Source organism: Amphibalanus amphitrite, unplaced genomic scaffold (assembly GCF_019059575.1).
Source record: "Amphibalanus amphitrite isolate SeventyFive unplaced genomic scaffold, NRLGWU_Aamphi_draft 000260F_arrow, whole genome shotgun sequence".
NCBI classification, from domain to species: Eukaryota; Metazoa; Arthropoda; class Thecostraca; order Balanomorpha; family Balanidae; genus Amphibalanus; species Amphibalanus amphitrite.
In genome coordinates this window covers 510,394-529,620 of record NW_024881755.1, presented here as the reverse complement: position 1 = coordinate 529,620, position 19,227 = coordinate 510,394, and the positions used below count along the sequence as shown (strand labels likewise).

Here is a 19,227-nt window from a genome sequence, read left to right as displayed (position 1 = left end):
AACCTGCATATCATTCTAGTTCAACACCCTGCGTGGGGAACTGACGTTACAGGGTAGCAGGAATTCATTCTCTACAAAGCCACGCAGAGCTTGGGTCTTACTCAATGTCTCGCAATGGGGCGACTGTGACTTCCTACCCGGCGCCCACGGCAGCAGCTGAGCCAGATCCGGGAGTGATGTGACGTCACACCAGCTTCCCAGGCATCCTCCCCAGTCACAGGGTATCCATTCACTGGCACCTCTGAGAGGGCACAATCAATGGACCTTGCTCCCACACCATACGTAATGCGCGCCTGACTGAAATGCTACCTGGCTTTAAGCATACCTACACATTGCAGGATTGAGACAGCAAACGAGACTGGAAATCCTTTCAGGTGTCTGATCCGCCAGACCGTGATACCAGTAGGCCTTCGCGCAACAATTTATAGACGCTTGTAAAAGCCTACATAAATATTCATGCAGTCCCTGTTATCAGCAATGACGTAATTTTTTAATGCTTCAGATAGTTTGGTCATAACTTACATCTTCTTTCTCTTCTTCTTGTTTCTTATAGAGCCCAGTCGATATCCCAGCGCTGGGCAGCCAGACGAACCCACTGCATCCCATGTTGGCCTATGTGGGTACGCTGAACTTCGACTTCCAAAGTACTCGCGTACCGACTACCCGGACATCCGCGATCGGGCGGCAGACATCGACTCAGCGTACCGAGTAAGACTTAGTGCACCAAGTTCTGATTGGAACGGACTGGGCTTCAACTATCAATTCATTCAACCATTCATACTAAATTTATCAGAGTATAAACATGCAAGCCAGCGTAGAAAGGTCGTCTATGACTGCAAGAAAAGGCAAAGTATTAAAAAATATAGCACCGATCAAGTACTCCAATGCGTAAAACATTGGTCGCTGCCGACCTTTCGCGGAAACCTGTCAAGCCTTATATCAATAAAGCGTCCGTCAAATGCCTCCAACCAACTCCAACCAACCGTCAAACACTAACTAACCCATCAAACATCCTCGCGCTTGTCACGGTGGCACCTCCGATAACTGCGCCCGAGGCTGTGACAAGTCGCAGTCGGGCCAACTACGTCACAGGAGCCCGGGGGCGGCAGCCGGTCGACCGGCCAGCTGGCTCCTACATATAACCGGGGGCTGTCCTGGGTCGCCACCTTTCCGTGCTTCTATCCTCAGGATACAGAAATCCTTCTCCTCCACGCCGCAACCCCCCTTCGGGCTGGACAGGCAACTTTATCTCATGCGGGCTGCTCCCTTGCACAGTGGGGATTTTTCCGATCTAGCACGTATTTATTCGTAGAGGGCAAACCATAGGTAGAATTGTAGCCAGATTGTGCACAGATGTTGGCTGGTGTGTCCTGGTGAGAATTTTACCTGTAAATGTGCATAATCAACATAGTATAGGGGGTTCAATTGGACCCCCCGCTCAGCCGTTTGGCCCCTGATCAAGCTAGAGCTTCGCGGAAAAGTCAAGCGTGCTGCCTATGACGAAATTAGGACGAATATATCCAATTTCAAAGTCCAAGGTCATAAGCTGACTTTCCAAGTCAGTTTAATGACCCAACTAAAGTTGGGAAATCGAGACCTCTTGAAACTTCGCAAAGTTAGGGTGTTACGGGGTATTTTGGGGTGCTGATCACGAATTTCATGTTAGTTTTGATCACAGACGATGTCTTTATGCATTTAGGCCAGGTCGGGTCAGGTCAGGTTAGATCAATTAGTAGGCGTCCTGCCGGCCATCCATAGAAGTGTCACCTACTACTGATAGCTTCGTAACATGGAACGAAGGCACTAGAACTACTTCGTAAATATTCAAATGGCTGCTAAAATCGAAATCAGCACCAAAAACTACCCTAGAAACAAGTAAAACTCGAAAAAGTGAACCAAGGTCATTAAAAGGTCAATGACCTTGACTTGACCTTCACGTGACCTTGAAACCCACCATTATGCATGGCACCAACATCATTTCACATATTTGAACGTTTAAAACCACAAAAAGACTGGAAACCGCGGATAATGTGAGCTGGCATACGCCGAATCGCGATTCCGGCCAAACATGGTCTCGAGAAATATGCCACAGGTCAAAGGTCAGTTGGGTCAGAGTCATGAAATTTTTAGGTTAGATGTAAAATTGATGATCTCGAGGGTACCGAAAGTTTCGGCGCGATCGGCCGCTTTTTGCGCGAGTAATTTGCGGAAAACCATGGGTTTTATCCGACCCCTTCCCCCTCCCCCTCCCCACAAGTGCGATGGTTAATAAGGTTACGGTATGTATAATTTACGCTTGTCATCCTATTCCTAATGAATGTGTCTCAGAAAATATGCATCATATAAATCACGAAGTAAAATTATTCGCCTATGTCCGGAACATACCTATATCGTGCTGTTTGCCCTGGCGCTCCTCGAGTGGGATGTTAAGATACTCTAATGTGAATATTCCGTGTTCAGGCAAGTTTCGGCAGCCAAACTAGGCGTTGTCTTGTGCAGAAGAAAGTGGCGAATTCGATAGGATATATTTCGGAGTGGAAAAGTGTGGAAAACATTGTTGATTTCCTACATTTATTTAGAATACCATTCCTTCAATATGGTGTCTGTAAGGGTTTTTTGTAAAGGGCATTTTTGTGACCTTAGTAAGGTTGTGGCATACTTTCTGTTTGCCATTCCATTCCTAATAAAGGTGCCTTTCAGACGATATGCAACTTTAAGACCTCGCAAGATTAAAACCAACAGGACAGGACGATGAAATTGAGCTATACTTTCGGGCCTTGCTGAGCCCATTGAGTAATCACGCATGAGTGTGAACTTTGGGCGCATTTTTCCTAGTTTTGCTGTGGACATACAGATAAAACAATGCCATATATGAAAAATTCAGACATTTCTTAGCCCTACTGACACAAAAAAATAAACCAAAATCCAAAAAATATTTTTTGAATTAATAGGCGCTAGATCGGAAAAATCCCCACTGTGCCTTGGAGCGGCACCGCTGCTCCTGAGGGAGCGCACCCCGTAGCCGGGTGCAGTGAGTGCCTTGGGGCTGGGTGGCCTGTCTTCTGGACGGGCTCAGCCCCGGCGACTCACTAGGGTGCCTGCCCAGACCAATGTCTCCCCCTAATTCCTATCATCCTTCCGGCTCTGCAATGGTCTTGTCGACCGAAAGGGCCTAACCCAACAAAACAAACAAAAACCTGGGTCGCACTACACCGCAACAGACACCAGCAGCGCGTGGAGGCACCGGGGACCCAGTCAGCTGATCTGCCCAGAGCTTTATCGACCGGGGGGTAATTCCATCCAGCTTAGGCACGTCCCGGTGCCACACATATCATCAGTCAGGCTACAACTGAACAGCGGTACACGATCTCTGCAAAAATTAGTGGAGCCCAATGTTGGAATTAGAAACATACTGTATTACCGAAAAAATTGAATTCGGGTACCTCAGAAACCTATGAGACTGACTCTCCACCAACCGGTACCTTTGACCTCTGATCCCGACCGTGACGTATTCAGTGAATTGAAAATGGCAAGCCGGTGATTGAAAGGCTTTTACGGGAAGCCAGTCCACAGGAACCCGGAACCAGCTCACTGCACACAAGCAGTTCAAATAATCAGCGCTGAACTGCAGTTAATTTCATCAGTGCATCAGTCGGTCGGGAAAATTGGTCGTCTATAATCTAATTAGCCACTACATAGCTTTTAATTCCAACACCGCATAGCGCCAGACGTGGACCACCAACTAGATCACCTGGTTATCCAGAGAACATGGAGCTAAGCTGGACATTGTGCAACTGAGCGCCATCTCCTTCTTCAGTAAATCCCGACCTAAGCGACTTTATCAGACCCCACCCTTCCCTACCCACCCCGCCCCTCCTCGCCCAGTCACCCCCTCTCGGCACCCCACCTGGCTGCTCGTCCTGGTCATGAGGCTTCTCCAGCGAGCTGTCCCGGCTGCCGGAGCGTTTGCGCGAGCCGGGCCGGCGCGTCAGCGTCTTCACCGCCGAGATGAGTCCGGCCTTACTGACGCGGTCACACATGCCGGCCCTGCGCTCCTGCCTGGCGTCCAGTGCTGCGGCCGGCTGGGCGCTCACCGGGCGGCCATCGCGGCGCGGTCCGACCACCGACCGTCTGGCGCCGACCGGCGCCGCTCCGAAATCAATGGCCCCGGGTGTGGCCGCGAGGGCTGAGTGGCACCGCGCCGAGTACAGTCACAGAGGCACAGAGAGAGTCCGCTCCGAGACACACACACAGGCTGCCCACTCGACCGGCGCCCGCTGCCTCAGACGCACCACTGAGAGTCGGTCCCTCCGAGAGCGGCTCTGTTCGGGGAGGCGGCGCGGCGGACGGCGGCGGCGGCACGGCTCCAGAGGCCACTGGCGCCGCCGCCGATGCCGACGCGTCGGTCGGCAGACGCCTGCGCCGTGGCGGCCGGGCCGACACCGCTGGTCACGTGACCCAGCGGTGAGTCCCGCAGGACTGTCACCTGATCGCACGGCGCCGGCCGCGTAGCGACAGCGACCGAAATCGCACAGCTCGCTAGACGCGGAGAACCAGGACGAGATGGGATTACTGCAAGCCTTACACTGACATCTCACCTTTGCTAAAATACCAAGAATGACATGGATCTGACTCCCAGCTAGGACAGCCAGTTTCTTGAAATGCCACATTATACAAATCGAATAGTGGCGACCACGGACGCGGACCCAGCGACCCCGTGGACCGGCAGAGTTGGTCGGTCTCGCGCTCACCCACCCCCAGCCCACCTGGATGGCCGGTGTTTGGCGTGGCGTGCTCTCAGAGCCGTGACGTCATTGATTCTCAGTGGCTCGCGCCAGGCCGGCCAGCGGTGAGTCAGTCGCGAATACCTCCGGCCTTGCCGAGGGCCGTCACGGGGCGAGCCACCCGCTCCGGAAACACTGCGACTCCGATCTGGGGCAGGGGAGACGGCGTCGCCGCGGACAGAGAGCCTCTATACGACCACTCAGAGAGAACACTCTCGTCCCATGGAACAGTCGAGAAACGGAAATGGCGTAGAAAAGGACAGCCATAACACTTAGAAAACTCGGGAAAGTAGCGGCAGCCGCATTTTCTTTCCACCAGGAACAAAGCCAGAAGAAGATTTTGTCATCCGACATGGAAGAATCGAGACCCATGGTTTGAAACGACGATATTGATTTGGGCTTCGGCGGAGTCGGAACTAATCAAGACTAACAATATCAAATTACGAAGGCTTTGGAGCGGAAGTGAGAACTAGCTTCCAGGTTTAACAGAATCGGTTGCTTGACTAAAATCCGGTGATCTCGGACGTTTATGACCAAACTTGTATGTGGAATTACAAGTCGCTTAAAAAATTGAACAGACTTTGGCTGTTCGGCATGGTGGTGGTGATCATTGACGTTATTTCTTCGCCTGTTGAGGCTTAGCGCCTCCTTGTTAAAAATACATATCCCAAAGCTTCGCAGTACTCATCATTTTCCTTGATACAAATCATATCTAGCTACAATAACAATACAAAATCGGAATTAGGCTTCTAAACGAGTTAGCCGTCCAGCACTCAGGCAGTGCACGTTTTATGACAACACAACATACGCTTACCGGCCACCGCCAGACTATTCCAGCCTGGATGTCAAGATGGGACATTTATCGTCGACTATATTGTTTAAAGGAGTGCAACCGGATCTGGTGGAGTCCGACATTCAACGAATAACCAGTCACCGTGGAATAACCTACATAAATGTCCTGAGTTGAAGCTTGGCGGATCCCTAATGTTCCAAAGATGCCGTTTATACGTATAGGTAGGTGCATATAAGTTACATACTAAATTGCAATAAAAAATGTCTGATTTACATAAAATGACAGCTTCATAATTAAGTTCGGAACAGGGTAGAAGAATGCGGGACCGACGTCGACGCACCCGCGCTGGAATCGGGTTAATGGTGTTTGTAAGCGCGTCGATGTGTAACGCTAACAACGAATATTGTTCGATATCGCAATTATAATGGAAGAACATAAACGGAAACAAAATTAGCACAAGAACACATAAAAACTGACACCCCGATAGACATAAACTTATCACAAAAAACGGGCATATGTACGGTATCCCACCAGTGAAGGTTCCCGGCCAGCCGGGGCCGGACGTTGTGGGACTTCACCCGTGCGTCGCCGCCGCTTCGGAGGTCAATAGTGCGACCTTGACCGACAGCAGCCGACGGCCGGCGCGACAGGACTTCCTCCGGGGGCGAACAATGGAGTCCGGCCGCGGCGGGGGCCGGGCGGGGACAGACACAATAGACGGAGAGGCCAGGGAGATAGCGGGACGGCAACAAACAGAAACAGCCCAGAGCCGGACCCGGCCGGCGGCAGGAGGAGCGGCGAGGGACCAGTGAGGTCAGACCGAGAGAGGACTGCGGAGGGTAGATACCCGACTGAAAATTGGGAGTCCGACAGACTGCGGAGGATGCCTGATAGACTGCCTCACAGACTGGTGAGGTAATGCCACTGAACTCAAGTAACTCAACGCCTAGGGGCCCTCAGAGGCACGAACGGTCCGAAGGGGGGGGGGCCATCCAGAACTGGCACGGGGGGGGGGGCCATCCAGAACTGCATTCGCGACACAACGCCTCGATGGAAAACACGAAATATCCTCACCGAAATAGTATATAAACGGCATTAGAACAAGATATCCTTACAATGGGCAAATGGAAAAATAAAAAATACAATGTTATGTGGAAATTGCGTGGCAGGCATCAGTATCAACGCCTGACAATATTTCACAAATATATACCTTTAACACAGCCGCAATAGGTACCTCACTGATATTCCTGCAAACAGAGCACAAACCATATCTATCCTGATTGAAATTTGAGTAGTATGGCTCAGATAGATCCAGCAGTCCCACAAAAGCTCACAGTGTACTGCCATTTGCGCCACTGACACAGGCCGTGGCGGCTGAGACCACCTATCGACCGCCGGCCGCCGCCGGGTCCTGTCTGTCGGCGCCAGACCAGCCGGCCCCGTCATACGGCACTGTGCAGGGGCCGGCCGAGGGCCAGACGGTGACTGACGCCGGCGATCACCCGACGGACAGACACACTCGGGAGTGGACACTGGACACACTTGAGATTGGACACACTCGGTATAGACACGACCGATTCGGTATGTCAGGCGATCCAATCCTATCGACAAATTGGTGGGGCTTATTCAAAGAACACGATGGTTTCTCAACAACTGAGGCAAAAGGCAGAAGCATGAGTGGGGAGAGGCTTGAGAGACTGACTGTCAATTATTCCCATTGCAAACTTAACCCGCGCCCGGCTGGGGGTCCTGGATTTCCATGCCCTCCTGGGGGGTGTTTGAACACCCCCCTTGTAACTCGGCTCCTGGGCCACGTAGCGATACGCGGAAGGCGGCGTTCGAAAGAGCGTAAAAAATAATGACGAAATCACTTCGATCAATTTTTTGGTCAGGTCAAAGGTCAGGTCGCCAGAGGTCATTGAAGGCAAAATTTCGCCGATTTCCAGGTCGAATGTCGAAAGTTTCCAAGAAGCTAACGCATAACTCGGGAACCAATAGAGCTACAGCGCCGCGGAAAAGTGCATTCGATAGCCCTATTAACGCCCTTTCTGAGTAATTCTCTCAGCTTTGACCTAACGTCAACGGTTTTGCCTGCAGGGGGCAAAAACTGCAAAAATAGCCGATTTTTTCGGAAAGTTTTTCTGCAATAACTTTTGACCCAAGCCTTGTACGAGCTTACTTTTACCGGCATCGTGTTCCTCTCGTCAAGACGCATCGAATGAACTATAATTTGACCTTGAAAGGTCAACTTGAAAAATTGACCTCAGGTCAAGGTCATGACCTGACCGGAAAGGGTCATGTTGCATTTCAGTCGATCCGTATCGTCGAGCTGAACACATATAAAGCGTTTTCATCGCTCTAGCATGCCTCTATCAAAAGTTATTTGCGAAAAACTGTTAGATACCATTCGTGACCTAAGATGACCTCAGGGCACAAACAAGGGTCACGGACACCATTTTCATGTTCAGTGTGTCTAAACCACTTGTAATTCGGTGTTTGGGAGTGTTTATAATGTCTTTCGTCCAAAAGAGGCGCATTTCAATTTTATCCCATTGACTTATAATGGGGAGGTCGCAAAATTGACCTGACCTTAGGTCATCGATATCAAAATTCTGAGATATACATTTTGTACATGCTATTGCTCTTAGCAATCGCTGAAAGTTTCAAAGCGATTGGTCACTCGGTGTAGCTATGACAGACATTGAAACTTTTTATGAGGTGAGGTCACTTCAAGTGACCTGGTGACCTGACCTTAAATGACCTTGGTCGGAAATTTTCACGACATGTGTAGAATTGATGTATGATAAGGTGTACCAAAAACGGCGGCGCGATATTCGCGAAAAACCACAAGGGGGGGGGGTGTTCAAACACCCCCCCCCCCACCCCCCAGCAGGGCGCGGGTTAACTTGATGTCATTGTTCCGTGATTGTTCCTGTTCGGACGTATTTTAATTTTTACCGTCTACGGGAGTCGCTGTCAGTCTCAGACTGCGCATAAGCCACGTTTACCGACATCACCGTCGCTAGATGTCACTGGTCCCGAGCGCCTGAAGTCCCACTGTACCGCAGTACACCGTTGATGACCACGCCACCACGCGGCTGCTGCGCGTACCGATGTTAGACAGCATTGCCGCTAGATATCACTGACCGCGGACGCCTGAACTTACGCTGTGCCGCCGTACACTATCACCACGCACCCACGCGGCGGATTTGCGTACCGCTATCATCTACTCACGTCACTAGATGTCGCTAGCCACGAACGCCTGAAGTTAGGCTGTGCCGCGTCACATCACTGGCTGAGTGAACGCTGATCAATCTCCGGCGCAGCGGGCGTTGGGAGTCAGGCTGTGCGGCACATGACTCCTCCAAAGCAATCCGGAGTTTTGTGACTGCGAGAGGCCCATAGGTGGGCACCGTTCCCCAAAATTGTAACTTCGTTACTCGTTCCTCCGTTCCCTCAAAACGTGACTTCCGTTACTCGTTCCTCCGTTCCTCTGTATATAATGTAACGGAAGTTCTTTTAGTCCGTTACTCCGTTACAGCAAAATAAAAAACGTTAAAATGTTGGGTATTTCAAACATTTTTGAGACCATTCTGACACAAACTAAACCTACCGAGAAAGCGGAATGCCCACCAAATCTACCAAGACAGTGGGCACTGATTGGACACTAAACCTTGGAACGTCTGGTGGTACTGATGCGCATCACTTGTCCCCGGCCAGATGCCGGTTGCACTTCACGAACACTAGACGTTCCAGGTTGGCATCTGAGAGCATAGGCGGCGGAACGGGGGGGGGGGGGGCACCGGCGCACCGTGCCCCCTTTGATTTTGGCATTTTAACATTAGCCCTATGTGCGTTGCATGGAAAGAATGGAACAAAAAGTCGGCAGTGCCCCCCCCCCTCCCTTAATTGAAGATGTTCCGCTGCCACTTTCTGAGAGGGTAGCCCTTTTTGCACGTAGCACATCTTTTCCCATTGAGAACATGCGCTCTACTGAGGCGCTTGAAGGGACGCCCGTGTTGAACTTTGCGAACACATATATACTGCAACGCCGGCTCATTGCGGAAGGCCAGTACACTGTACACTGAGGCCATCTCCCGTCTTCAAGTCAGGCCTGCTCAATAATCCACTATTCCGCTGCTGCATTAATGTCTGTGGGTTAGCTGAAAGATCAACCCGCTCGGACAACGAAAAGTAACGGAGGAACGAAGGAACGGACTAAACTGTTAACTTGTAACGGAGGAACGAACAACCAATGTAACGGAAGTTACTTGGTCCGTTACCCTTTTTAAAATGTAACGAGTCCGTTCCTCCGTTCCTAAAAATTGTAACGGCGTTCCGGAACGGAGGAACGGAGGAACGGATCGTGCCCACCTATGGCGAGAGCGATACTCCGCTGATCCTGTTTTTTTTTTTCTGTTGTGAGAGTTATTTGGAGAAGGCCAAACCTTTCCTGCCGCCCCTCAGACCGACCCGACACACTCGCCGTTCGATAGCCCGTCAGCACGGCGCTATCGGCTGCGGCACAATACATACGCATCACAGAGCCCGATTGGCCAGTGGCCACTCATCATTTTTCCGGCCAGGGCCCTATCTCCACCGACAGCCGCGGCGAGGGCGGGGGCGGGGGCGGGGGCGGGGGCGGCCGACAATACCGCCACGGCGGCGGAAACGGACGGATCCGGCCGGATGGAGGCGTTACTCGGCGACCTTTACTGCGTCCAGGACCGTCCGGCGCGGAGGTTAGGACCAGGTCTAGTGTCCCGAGACGGACGACAGAGCAGAGGGCCGAGGCGTTACCCACCCACCTCTGCTCCTGCCGCTCTGAAGTGCAGCGTTAAGGACCAGGACCAGGATTGTCTAACGTTATCTGGCCACCTCACTGTGTCTCCAGCCAGCTGTAAGGACCCGGGACCAGAGCCAGGGATGAAATGGCGTTACCCGCCGTGACCTTTTCCCTCCATCTCCGTTGGGCCGGCGGTAAAGCCGCGGTGACGCTGACACGGCCGAGCGGACCCATATGAGCAGATGGCCACCGGGCGGAGACCGGGGTTCGAATGGCTGGATTACCGGCCGGAGAGGGCGCGACAGGCCGCAGAGCTGGACGGCCCGCAGCCGGGGCAGACGGGTCGTCACCGACGGCCACAGCCAGACCGGTCCGTGACCAGCCGGCCGCGGCCGACTCAGCTGAATAGAGCGCACAGCGCGCAGTGCCAAAAGGCAGCCCAGTCTCCGATCAGCAACAGAGCAAATGAATAAATACTTTTAAAATAAGCCAGTAGATTGCTTAATAAATACGAGCTGGTAGACTGAAGATAAATTGAATTTGATCGTATATTAGAACCCCTGAGCCAATACTGCAATCTGAGGCTGATTGAATACCACTAAATCATGCTTATAAGATTAAACAAAATAATAATTGTAAGGAAAATGGAGAAACACCGCGATTTGGTAAAAGTCTAGTTCTGGATGTAAACTGCTTTGCTCGTCTTTGACTGGAAGTAATAAGTGCTCTACATTGGCACAAAATAATTGCAAAATGGTGCCCGATTCTTGTGATACCGAAACATATTACTGCGCAGCTAAACATGGCTGTCGATATCCTTTTTCAGCCACAAACAAAAGGATTTCGTGTGTCACAACAACCCAAAGGAATATCCTCCGTAACAGAAACGAGCGAGCTGTTTTCGCTCCTTACCAACGCGTTGAATGACTTTGTGTACAAGGCTCCACAGAAAGAAAAACAACAACACAAAATGATACACCAACGCACATACACATGAAGCCACGCGGACATAAACGTTTCATATGCATTCATTATGTCTGCAGACACATCTTCATTGCATGGGATTCTGTATTTAAAGCACACCTGCCACCAATGTTTCTTATTCCTCTCTCACTCAATGTCTCCCTCCGCACAAACATCAATCTTCTTTTCCACTCGCCGTACGCTCGACATCCCATCCCCGTGTCCCTTCTCCAAACACCATATCCCAATCTCACCCTGTCTCGCCCTGCCTCCACAACTCGCCTCTCCCTTCCCTATCTCCGACAGATTGAGACATCTCCGGCCGTCCGCTCTCAAAGCCGACCGGCGCTGTGGGCGGTGGTTCCACCAGCGGCGGGCGGTGGTTGCGGGGCGGTAACCACATTCCGAGCACATCCAGCGGCGCCGGACATAGCTCAGATTGCCTATCGCCCGCAGACAGACGAGAGATCCGGAGGGCCGGCCGGGCATAGACCCAGTGCGGCGGGACGGCACGGAAAGCGGTGGTAGCGGAGCAATATCGGCTCCATACACACCCGGAGAACAGTCACGGCGATCACGTATCTTCGAAACAACGGTTAATGGAACAAAAGAAGGGACCACGACAGAAAAGAACGGAGCAGAACGTTGACAGAAAGAGAACCCGTCTTCAAACGGAGCTAGTACTGTACTGAAGCAGAGTAGGATCCCCAAGGTCGCCCTCTCAGTCTGTACTGGAGGCCGTACTGGCTCCACCATTACTCGACCCACGCTCTGACCTGTAGCCGTACGGAATCCATACAGTCAACTGACGGTCGGCAGTGAGCCTGTACGAGGCCCGTGATTACTCGACTCACAGTCCGTACCGAGCCCGGCAATTGGAGCTCCGGCAAACAGTGCTCTTATTGACCCACGTGGCACAAAGGGCTGGAGGCCGGCCGGCCAGCGCCCCAGAAAACACTCCGAGCACAGGCCGCCAGGCTGAGTCGGGGCGGCAATCACGACTGATTATAAAAACGTCATCAATCACATTAGGGAACTCCCGCCCAACTCCTGCAGCAACAATAACGCGAAACCAGAGAACCGCCGCCGCCTGAGAAATACCGACGCACCCTGATGGCAAGACGATAACAGAGGCGGCTTTTTAATCAAAGCCGACAACAGACGCAGGTTTTGAAATCCTCAACGAATATAAGGAGATTTGGAAAACTACGATGTCCTGACAAATGCTCGAAAGTTCCCACGAACTCCCAACACTTTGGCACCTAGTTCAAAGCTCCCACAATATTTGGTTACCACCAATGGCCGACTGTTCCCGCCCTGGGTTCAGTTGAGTGTCGGACCGCGGGGCAGAGCGGCCGTGGAGGCACGGACAGCTCGGCCGTGCCAGCTCTCTCGGCGGGGCCTCCGAGCGGCGGCCGCTGAGCACTCCCGGCAGTCTGAGGCGCCGCCGCCGCCGCCGCTGGCTGGAGGATCAATACCGACCGCGGCCGCCGACAGCCGGCCGGCACACCGCCGAGCCGAGTCGAGCGAGCCCGACCGGCGCGGCGGCGGACACTTCAGGCGGGCGGCGCCGAAACGGACACACGGCGCCCCGTGACGGGCGGCTCGTTACAGCGCTGTTATAGACCAACTGATTAACAAAACCGGTGGGATGTCATGGGCATGGCAGTACTGTCTGTCAGACTGGCACGACATTGCCCTGTCTGAAACTGCACTTTCTCGAGCCGGAACAGCAAATATAACGTGGAGCGGGCACGGGTAAAGGAGATATACAGGCTGCTAAGTCGATTCACAGGTTGTTTTTCCTTTGGTCTAATTATTTCTTCTTCATCGTAATATCTATCGCGCACTGCCAGTCAAGTGCTAATGCTGAGACTTGAGAACCGAGACTGGTGGGTTTGGGGGGCCCTCATGGGCATAGCATTGATTACCTAGTGACGGAAGCACCATCACTTAGACTAATGTAGTTGCACCGCAGCAGTTTAATATGCAGCCACGAGAACCTCCTCAGCAGATACCCTACCATGCTACGAGATGCGTGCACTCCACGGACACGTAACTATCTGGTCGCAGTGCTGCCATCTGCGGCAGCGTACAATACTTGACCTAGGTAGCGCTAGCACACCCCACCACCACCAGTATAGATGTCGCCCCTGTATATACTCACCAGGCGCCTCTCCCATGGGTCCGCTAGGAGTGGTGGGTGTCTCCGGTAGTAGGATGCCCTTTTTCACCAGGTCCTCACGGGCCGCTCGGACAGAGATCTTTCTCTCCAAAGCTGAAACAGAGACGACATGTTGTTAGTCTCAGAGGTCATTGATGCACGGGCTCGCTAACTGTCCACATCCATTGCCTTACGAAAAACCAGCCACATTAATGAATGGATATTGCTTAGCACGTATTTTCAGGCATTATCGATCTCACTACAAAATGCACAGAAAACGCCGCGCACCAAGTATATTGTGTCTTAGACGTAGCCTAAGCGATCCACAACTGGACAACTACAAATCTTATAGGCAGTCTTTGTGTCACAAATAAGCGGCTTACATGTATTGTATATCTACCGAACACGTGCGGGTAATTCTTCCATAAACTGTTTACTGCCTGCAGACGAGACATTACCGTGGACTTCTGAGCCCAGACATTAGCTCAGTGTCGGTCTAATCTGGTCAGTGGCAAAGACCAACACAGGCGATCACAAGCTGTGCTGTGCTCCCAGTCGCTTTTTCAAGTAATCCACAACGCTCGGTCAACAAAGAGCAACAGGGTCGGTCGGTCAACAAATGTGGCAAGAAAAAAGAAGAAAATGTGGAAAATGATACCAAACAGCACCAGCCCTTCAAATTGAAAAGCCAACCAACTCGTGTCTTTTCCATATTAACTTAGCCTTTTATGACAGCCTGAGCCTCAACGCAGTTATACGGCTGTGAAAACACCTATATATTCCCAAAACATATATTTTGACAAGCCTTTATAAACCTGCAACACCCCATTTGCATACTAACGTCTAATACGAGCACTAGCAGTGTCAATCAGCGTCGCCAATATATCTCCCGACGCTGTGATGAACCGGAGATCCATCAGTCCAAACTTCTCGGCACTAACAGCGGGCCCATCTGGCCAGGAATTTCAGCAGCTGCGAACGTAACTCACTTTGGTTTCCAGTTTCTCCCGGCGTCTCCTCAGCCCAGTAGCCTAACTTCTACATTGAACGGCGCGGCGACCGATCAGAACGAACGTCCTATGTCCAAGGCGAGTCGTCGGAGCAGTGCACTGTGGGGTTTTTATCGATCCTAGCACGAATTTATTTATATCGCATCCTCCGCTACCTTAACTAATTTTATTTCACCTTCAAATGGTTAGGCTAAGGGTGTATGATCCCTGACAACATGGTTGGCTCTCCTGCTTGACCCCATCCCTCCCCCGCCCCCTCCCCACGGACTTAGCACTGATGCGTTTTCGGCTAGCAATGCATCGTGGGCGTGGAAGCGTTAAAAAGGTAGAACGAAACTACAATCGTTTTAGAAGTAGATATTTGTTCATGTCTAGCCCAATCACCAAAAGGCATTTCGGGCACTTTGTTAGTCCTTGCACTTAACCCTCGCCCTGGCAGGGCATTTTTCATAACACGGCCTGGCAGGGGGGGGGGGGGGGTCGATGCGACCCCCCCCCTCGCGATTGGCTCCTATGGCACCTAGAAACACCAAATTTGGTAGGTAGGTGGGCCCCCTGGAGTTCTCGCCCCTGTGCAAATTTGGTTGCTCTAGGTCAATATTTAGGGGGGTTTTGGGGGGTATAAATGTAAAAATTTCGCTAAAAACAGGTCAAAAGTTTTTCGCTTATAACTTTTGATCTAATTAAGATAGAGCAAAAAGAAAAGCACCAGTGAACTCAGCACGTCGTCAAGGCGCGTCGAATGATATACTTTGTAGCTTGCTTAAGTGTACTTAAAGTTTTTCTTAAATTTTAAGTAAACTTAAATTAATAAATTAAGTTCAGGTTAACCAAATTGCATCATATCGCATATCATTCGATTCGGCTGATCACCAGGAACACAATGGTACCATTTTCTAAGCTCTAGCGTCATTATGTGCCAAGTTATTGGCAAAAACGTCATTTGACCTCAGTTGACCTCATTTGACCTGACCCATGGATAAGTACACCAAACAAAGAAGCACCAAGTGACCTGCTGTTAAGTACTGTGGTTTCAAAGCACAAAAGTGATAGAACGAAGCGGATATCTCCAGTATTTTCCGAATTTAGTATTTTCCCATAGGCTTAACATTACGACGTAATGACCTCTAACTGACCTCAGGTCAGTGACCTCAAAAAACCCGAACTATATGTTATACAACTCGGTGAACTTAGCACATCCTGAAAGTTTGAAGGAAATCAGTGCAAAACTGTGAGTTGGACAGGTGCACAAAGAAAATTGAAATTTGACCATGACCTTGTACCGGTTTTTCTGACCTGGTGACCTGACCTAAGGTCACCCGGACCTGAAATTTTCAGGTCATATGTAAAAAGGTTGCCCCATAGGCTGTGCCAAATTTGGCGGCGCTGCGCGCCGCCGTTTTTACGCTATCTTCGAAAAACCTTAGGGGGGGGGGGGGTCGCATCGACCCCCCCCCCCTGCCAGGGCGAGGGTTAAAGGGGGAGGGGGTCGCACAGACTTCTGTCCTCGACTTTTCACATACTAACTCAAGCAAAACGTGGCGGATCACGACGAAACTTTCTATACCTTCGATTCGATCAATGTTACTCACACACTTAAAATTTCATGACCTTGACCTTATAATAAAAATTTGACCTGTGACCTGTTTCACCAGACCATGTCAGGCTGGTATCGATTTGGCGCTTATCAGCGCACATTATCGGCGCGTTTTCAGTCTTGTTGTGATTGTTAACTCTCCAAGGTATGAAATGCTGTTTGTTCTTTGCATTTTAAGGTCACGTTAAGGTCAAATCAAGGTCATTTACCTTAGATGACCTTAGTTGACTTTTTCAAGGTATACGATTTTTCCAGATAAGTGCTTGGAGCTTATTTCGAACTTAACACCCATTTGAAGATTTAAGTAGTTTTGGTGCCTGACGGAACATGCTACGAAGCCGTCAAAGGTAATCGACGCCTACCTTCTATGGATAGCCTGCAAGACACCTACTGGTCGGGCCTGACCTGACCCGGCCTAGCATAAAAACATCATCCTTGATCAAAACTAGCTTGAAATTCGTGATTAGCACCCCAAAAACCTCCAACCTCACTTTACAAAGTTACAGCATTTTTCGATTTACCTACATATGTATATTAAAGCTCTGTACTGAAGTTCAATAAGGTGAACATTGGCGGCGGTAGCCAATAAAATGGACGCAGCGTTGCAAGGGTGTTGTTGTTTTGTTCAAAAAGAACATTTGGCGATAGAAAAATAATGTCAACATGGTATCACCCCTTCCTCCCTCCTCCCAACTCCTACACTGACCGGAAACCCCCAGGCGGTGTGCTGCGGTCGGGTAACCCGCCGCGGCGCGGCCCGGCGGGGCGTACGAAACCACGCGGCACCGTCTGCTTTGACGTCTCATAGTGACTGGTTTAGGCAAATTTCGGCAAAAAATGAGAGCTGCCCCCGATGCAGAAATTATTGGAGAACATTTTGATATACATTTCCACGCGTACCACCGCGTATCAAACTTTGTAAGGGAATAGTTTGCTTGTCAACTCTCTGAATCAAGAAGCATTTTAATATTTTTAGCATTTTGGTCAAAAATTATACATTTGGATGAATTTTGGAAATTTTCGTGCATACCATCATCTTCCTTATAAGATAATGAAAACATGTCGCAACTATAACCTGCTGTTCAGGGAAACGAGTGAGAGGGCGTTTTATTGTAGTGTGCTTTTTCGCTGTATGCAGGTAGCACGACGCTGGTCAGGACGAAGCTACACTTTGAGAGGTTTTTTGAGGCATAAACAATCATTTTACAGACGATTTAAGGTGTGATTCGGATGCGCTGGACAATTCTACGTGGAATGAATAACAAAAAAGTGGAAATCGAAATACTTTAACTTGCCACTTAATGCGTGCTAGGATGGCATAAGTCCCCACGGTGCAGTGGTTGTACCGCCTCCGTGGCAAGGGGTCAATATGCGTCAGGGGTCAATATCAATACAGGACAGCATATGCGAGCTTCGGGAGAATCAGGATCAGAGAAAAAGACAAAGGAGTGTTTGAGACGATGGCCGATAGGGACGCATCAGTGATGTAAGGTAGCCTGCATGTCTAACCAGTTCTCAAAGGCAAGCGCTGTTAGTGGAAGGCGGTAAGGATATCAGTAATGTGAGTCGTAACTGGGCCACCAAGAGTCTGACGATGTGATCCGATCGCCGCGCACTCAGTTACCCCCCCCCCCTTCCCCCGTGATACGGTAACACTCCTGGGGCACTATCGGCGCCCGTCGATTCTCATTATGTGCCGGCCACCCGAGTAGCGACAGCTCCCAAATCAGTCGGCCACACGGACCACAGCGCGGACTGGGAGAGCCATGCAGATTGCAGGGTGACGGCGGCACGCTGCGTGCACTGCAGGCTCGGGATGGTGGTGGTCGGACTACGCTTTCCACAGCGCGAGTTTCCCCCTAAATACTTTCATCGCCGAAAATTACCCCTAAGTGATTGCTGCCATTTTTATTTGGTAAACTGAGTTGAGCCCAGTGGCGCCACACGCAACAATACAGAGTCACCTGTGAGACGCCGTGCTGTTTGTGCGTACCGATGCTACCAGAGGGATACCGACCGAAGATTCAACCGATTTAACTACATTAACGTAACGTAACTTTCAACAGCTGGTCCTCCGGGCCGGATGGCTGATCTTTTTCAGTGATTTTGATCTTGCTCTGTGCGGTGGTACACCGTCAAGATTTGTTGATTGGTTTTCAAGATTGAGATCAAGATTGGTTTGCGGCGGGTCGCCGGATTTGCTTATTTTTTGTGTGCTTTCGGAGTGATTGTGATGGAGGAGGCAAAGGCCTCTCGTGCAAGGTTGAGAGGTAAGGTCACCAAGTTGACAAATGACCTAAGGGAGTACCGCCTGGGAAGTGACCTCGATCAAGACGACTTGGCATATAAAATTCATTTTCTCGGTAACATTGTTAAAGACCTTCAGTCTGTGCAGGTGTCTTTGGATAAGGAGGGTGTGCTGGACGAGACCAACCATGTGGAGCTGGCCTTGGAGGAGGTTTTCAAGAGTGAGCGTGTTCTCGGTCGTCTGGAGTCTAAGCCCCCAGGTCCAAGTCCAGCCGCTGCTGCAAGCCCTGAGGAGTTTGACCTGAAGTTTGATGAAGAAGATGTGCGTAGGACAGTGATCCAACTCATCTCAGAGTATTTGGGTATTGAGGGCCTGCAGCCCCATCACATCTGTGCCTGTCACAGGCTGAAAAATCAAAAAGTGATCCTGGTCCGCTTCATCTCACTGGATGATTCGGACAGGGTCTATAGAGCGCGAACAAAACCCAAGAAAAGGGGTTTACTCATCTTTGAGTCACTGACCTCTGAGAGGCTGTCAGTTATACATGACCTCAGAGAACTAAAAAAGGAACAAGGATCAAATGTCCTATCCTACTACACACAGTCAGGAAAAATTCATGTTCGAACATCCGAAAACAGAGACACTAGACCCACTGAAATTCCCCTTGGAGTGACAAAAACCCAAATCAGAGACCTATGCAAAGGACAGGATATCAAACCTTCCTCCACGGAGATTCTGGACTGCTTCCGAAGTGTCCATTCCCGGTCCTCAGTTAGCACAAAGAATCAAAAAGGAGGTCCTCGGAGCACAGCTGGACACTCCTGGAGCAAAGTGGGCAAAAGTGGGAGAAAACCTGACCAGGTCAGGCATCCTGAAGCTGAT

General features: G+C 50.7%; 1 protein-coding gene across 7 annotated transcripts in view; it reads right to left on the bottom strand.

Moving 5' to 3' along the window:
• The window catches only part of LOC122386717 (phosphatase and actin regulator 4-like), a 126,443-nt gene that overhangs the window by 31,820 nt on the left and 75,396 nt on the right, over window positions 1–19,227 (bottom strand). For 6 of the 7 annotated variants that reach the window (XM_043376201.1, XM_043376204.1, XM_043376199.1 and 3 more), the window contains one exon: window positions 13,494–13,604. In XM_043376201.1, the coding sequence (XP_043232136.1) occupies window positions 13,494–13,604 (111 nt within the window). Of the gene's footprint in view, window positions 1–3,907; window positions 4,317–13,493; window positions 13,605–19,227 lie in introns of those variants that run through there. The other variant, XM_043376203.1, reaches the window with a different exon arrangement.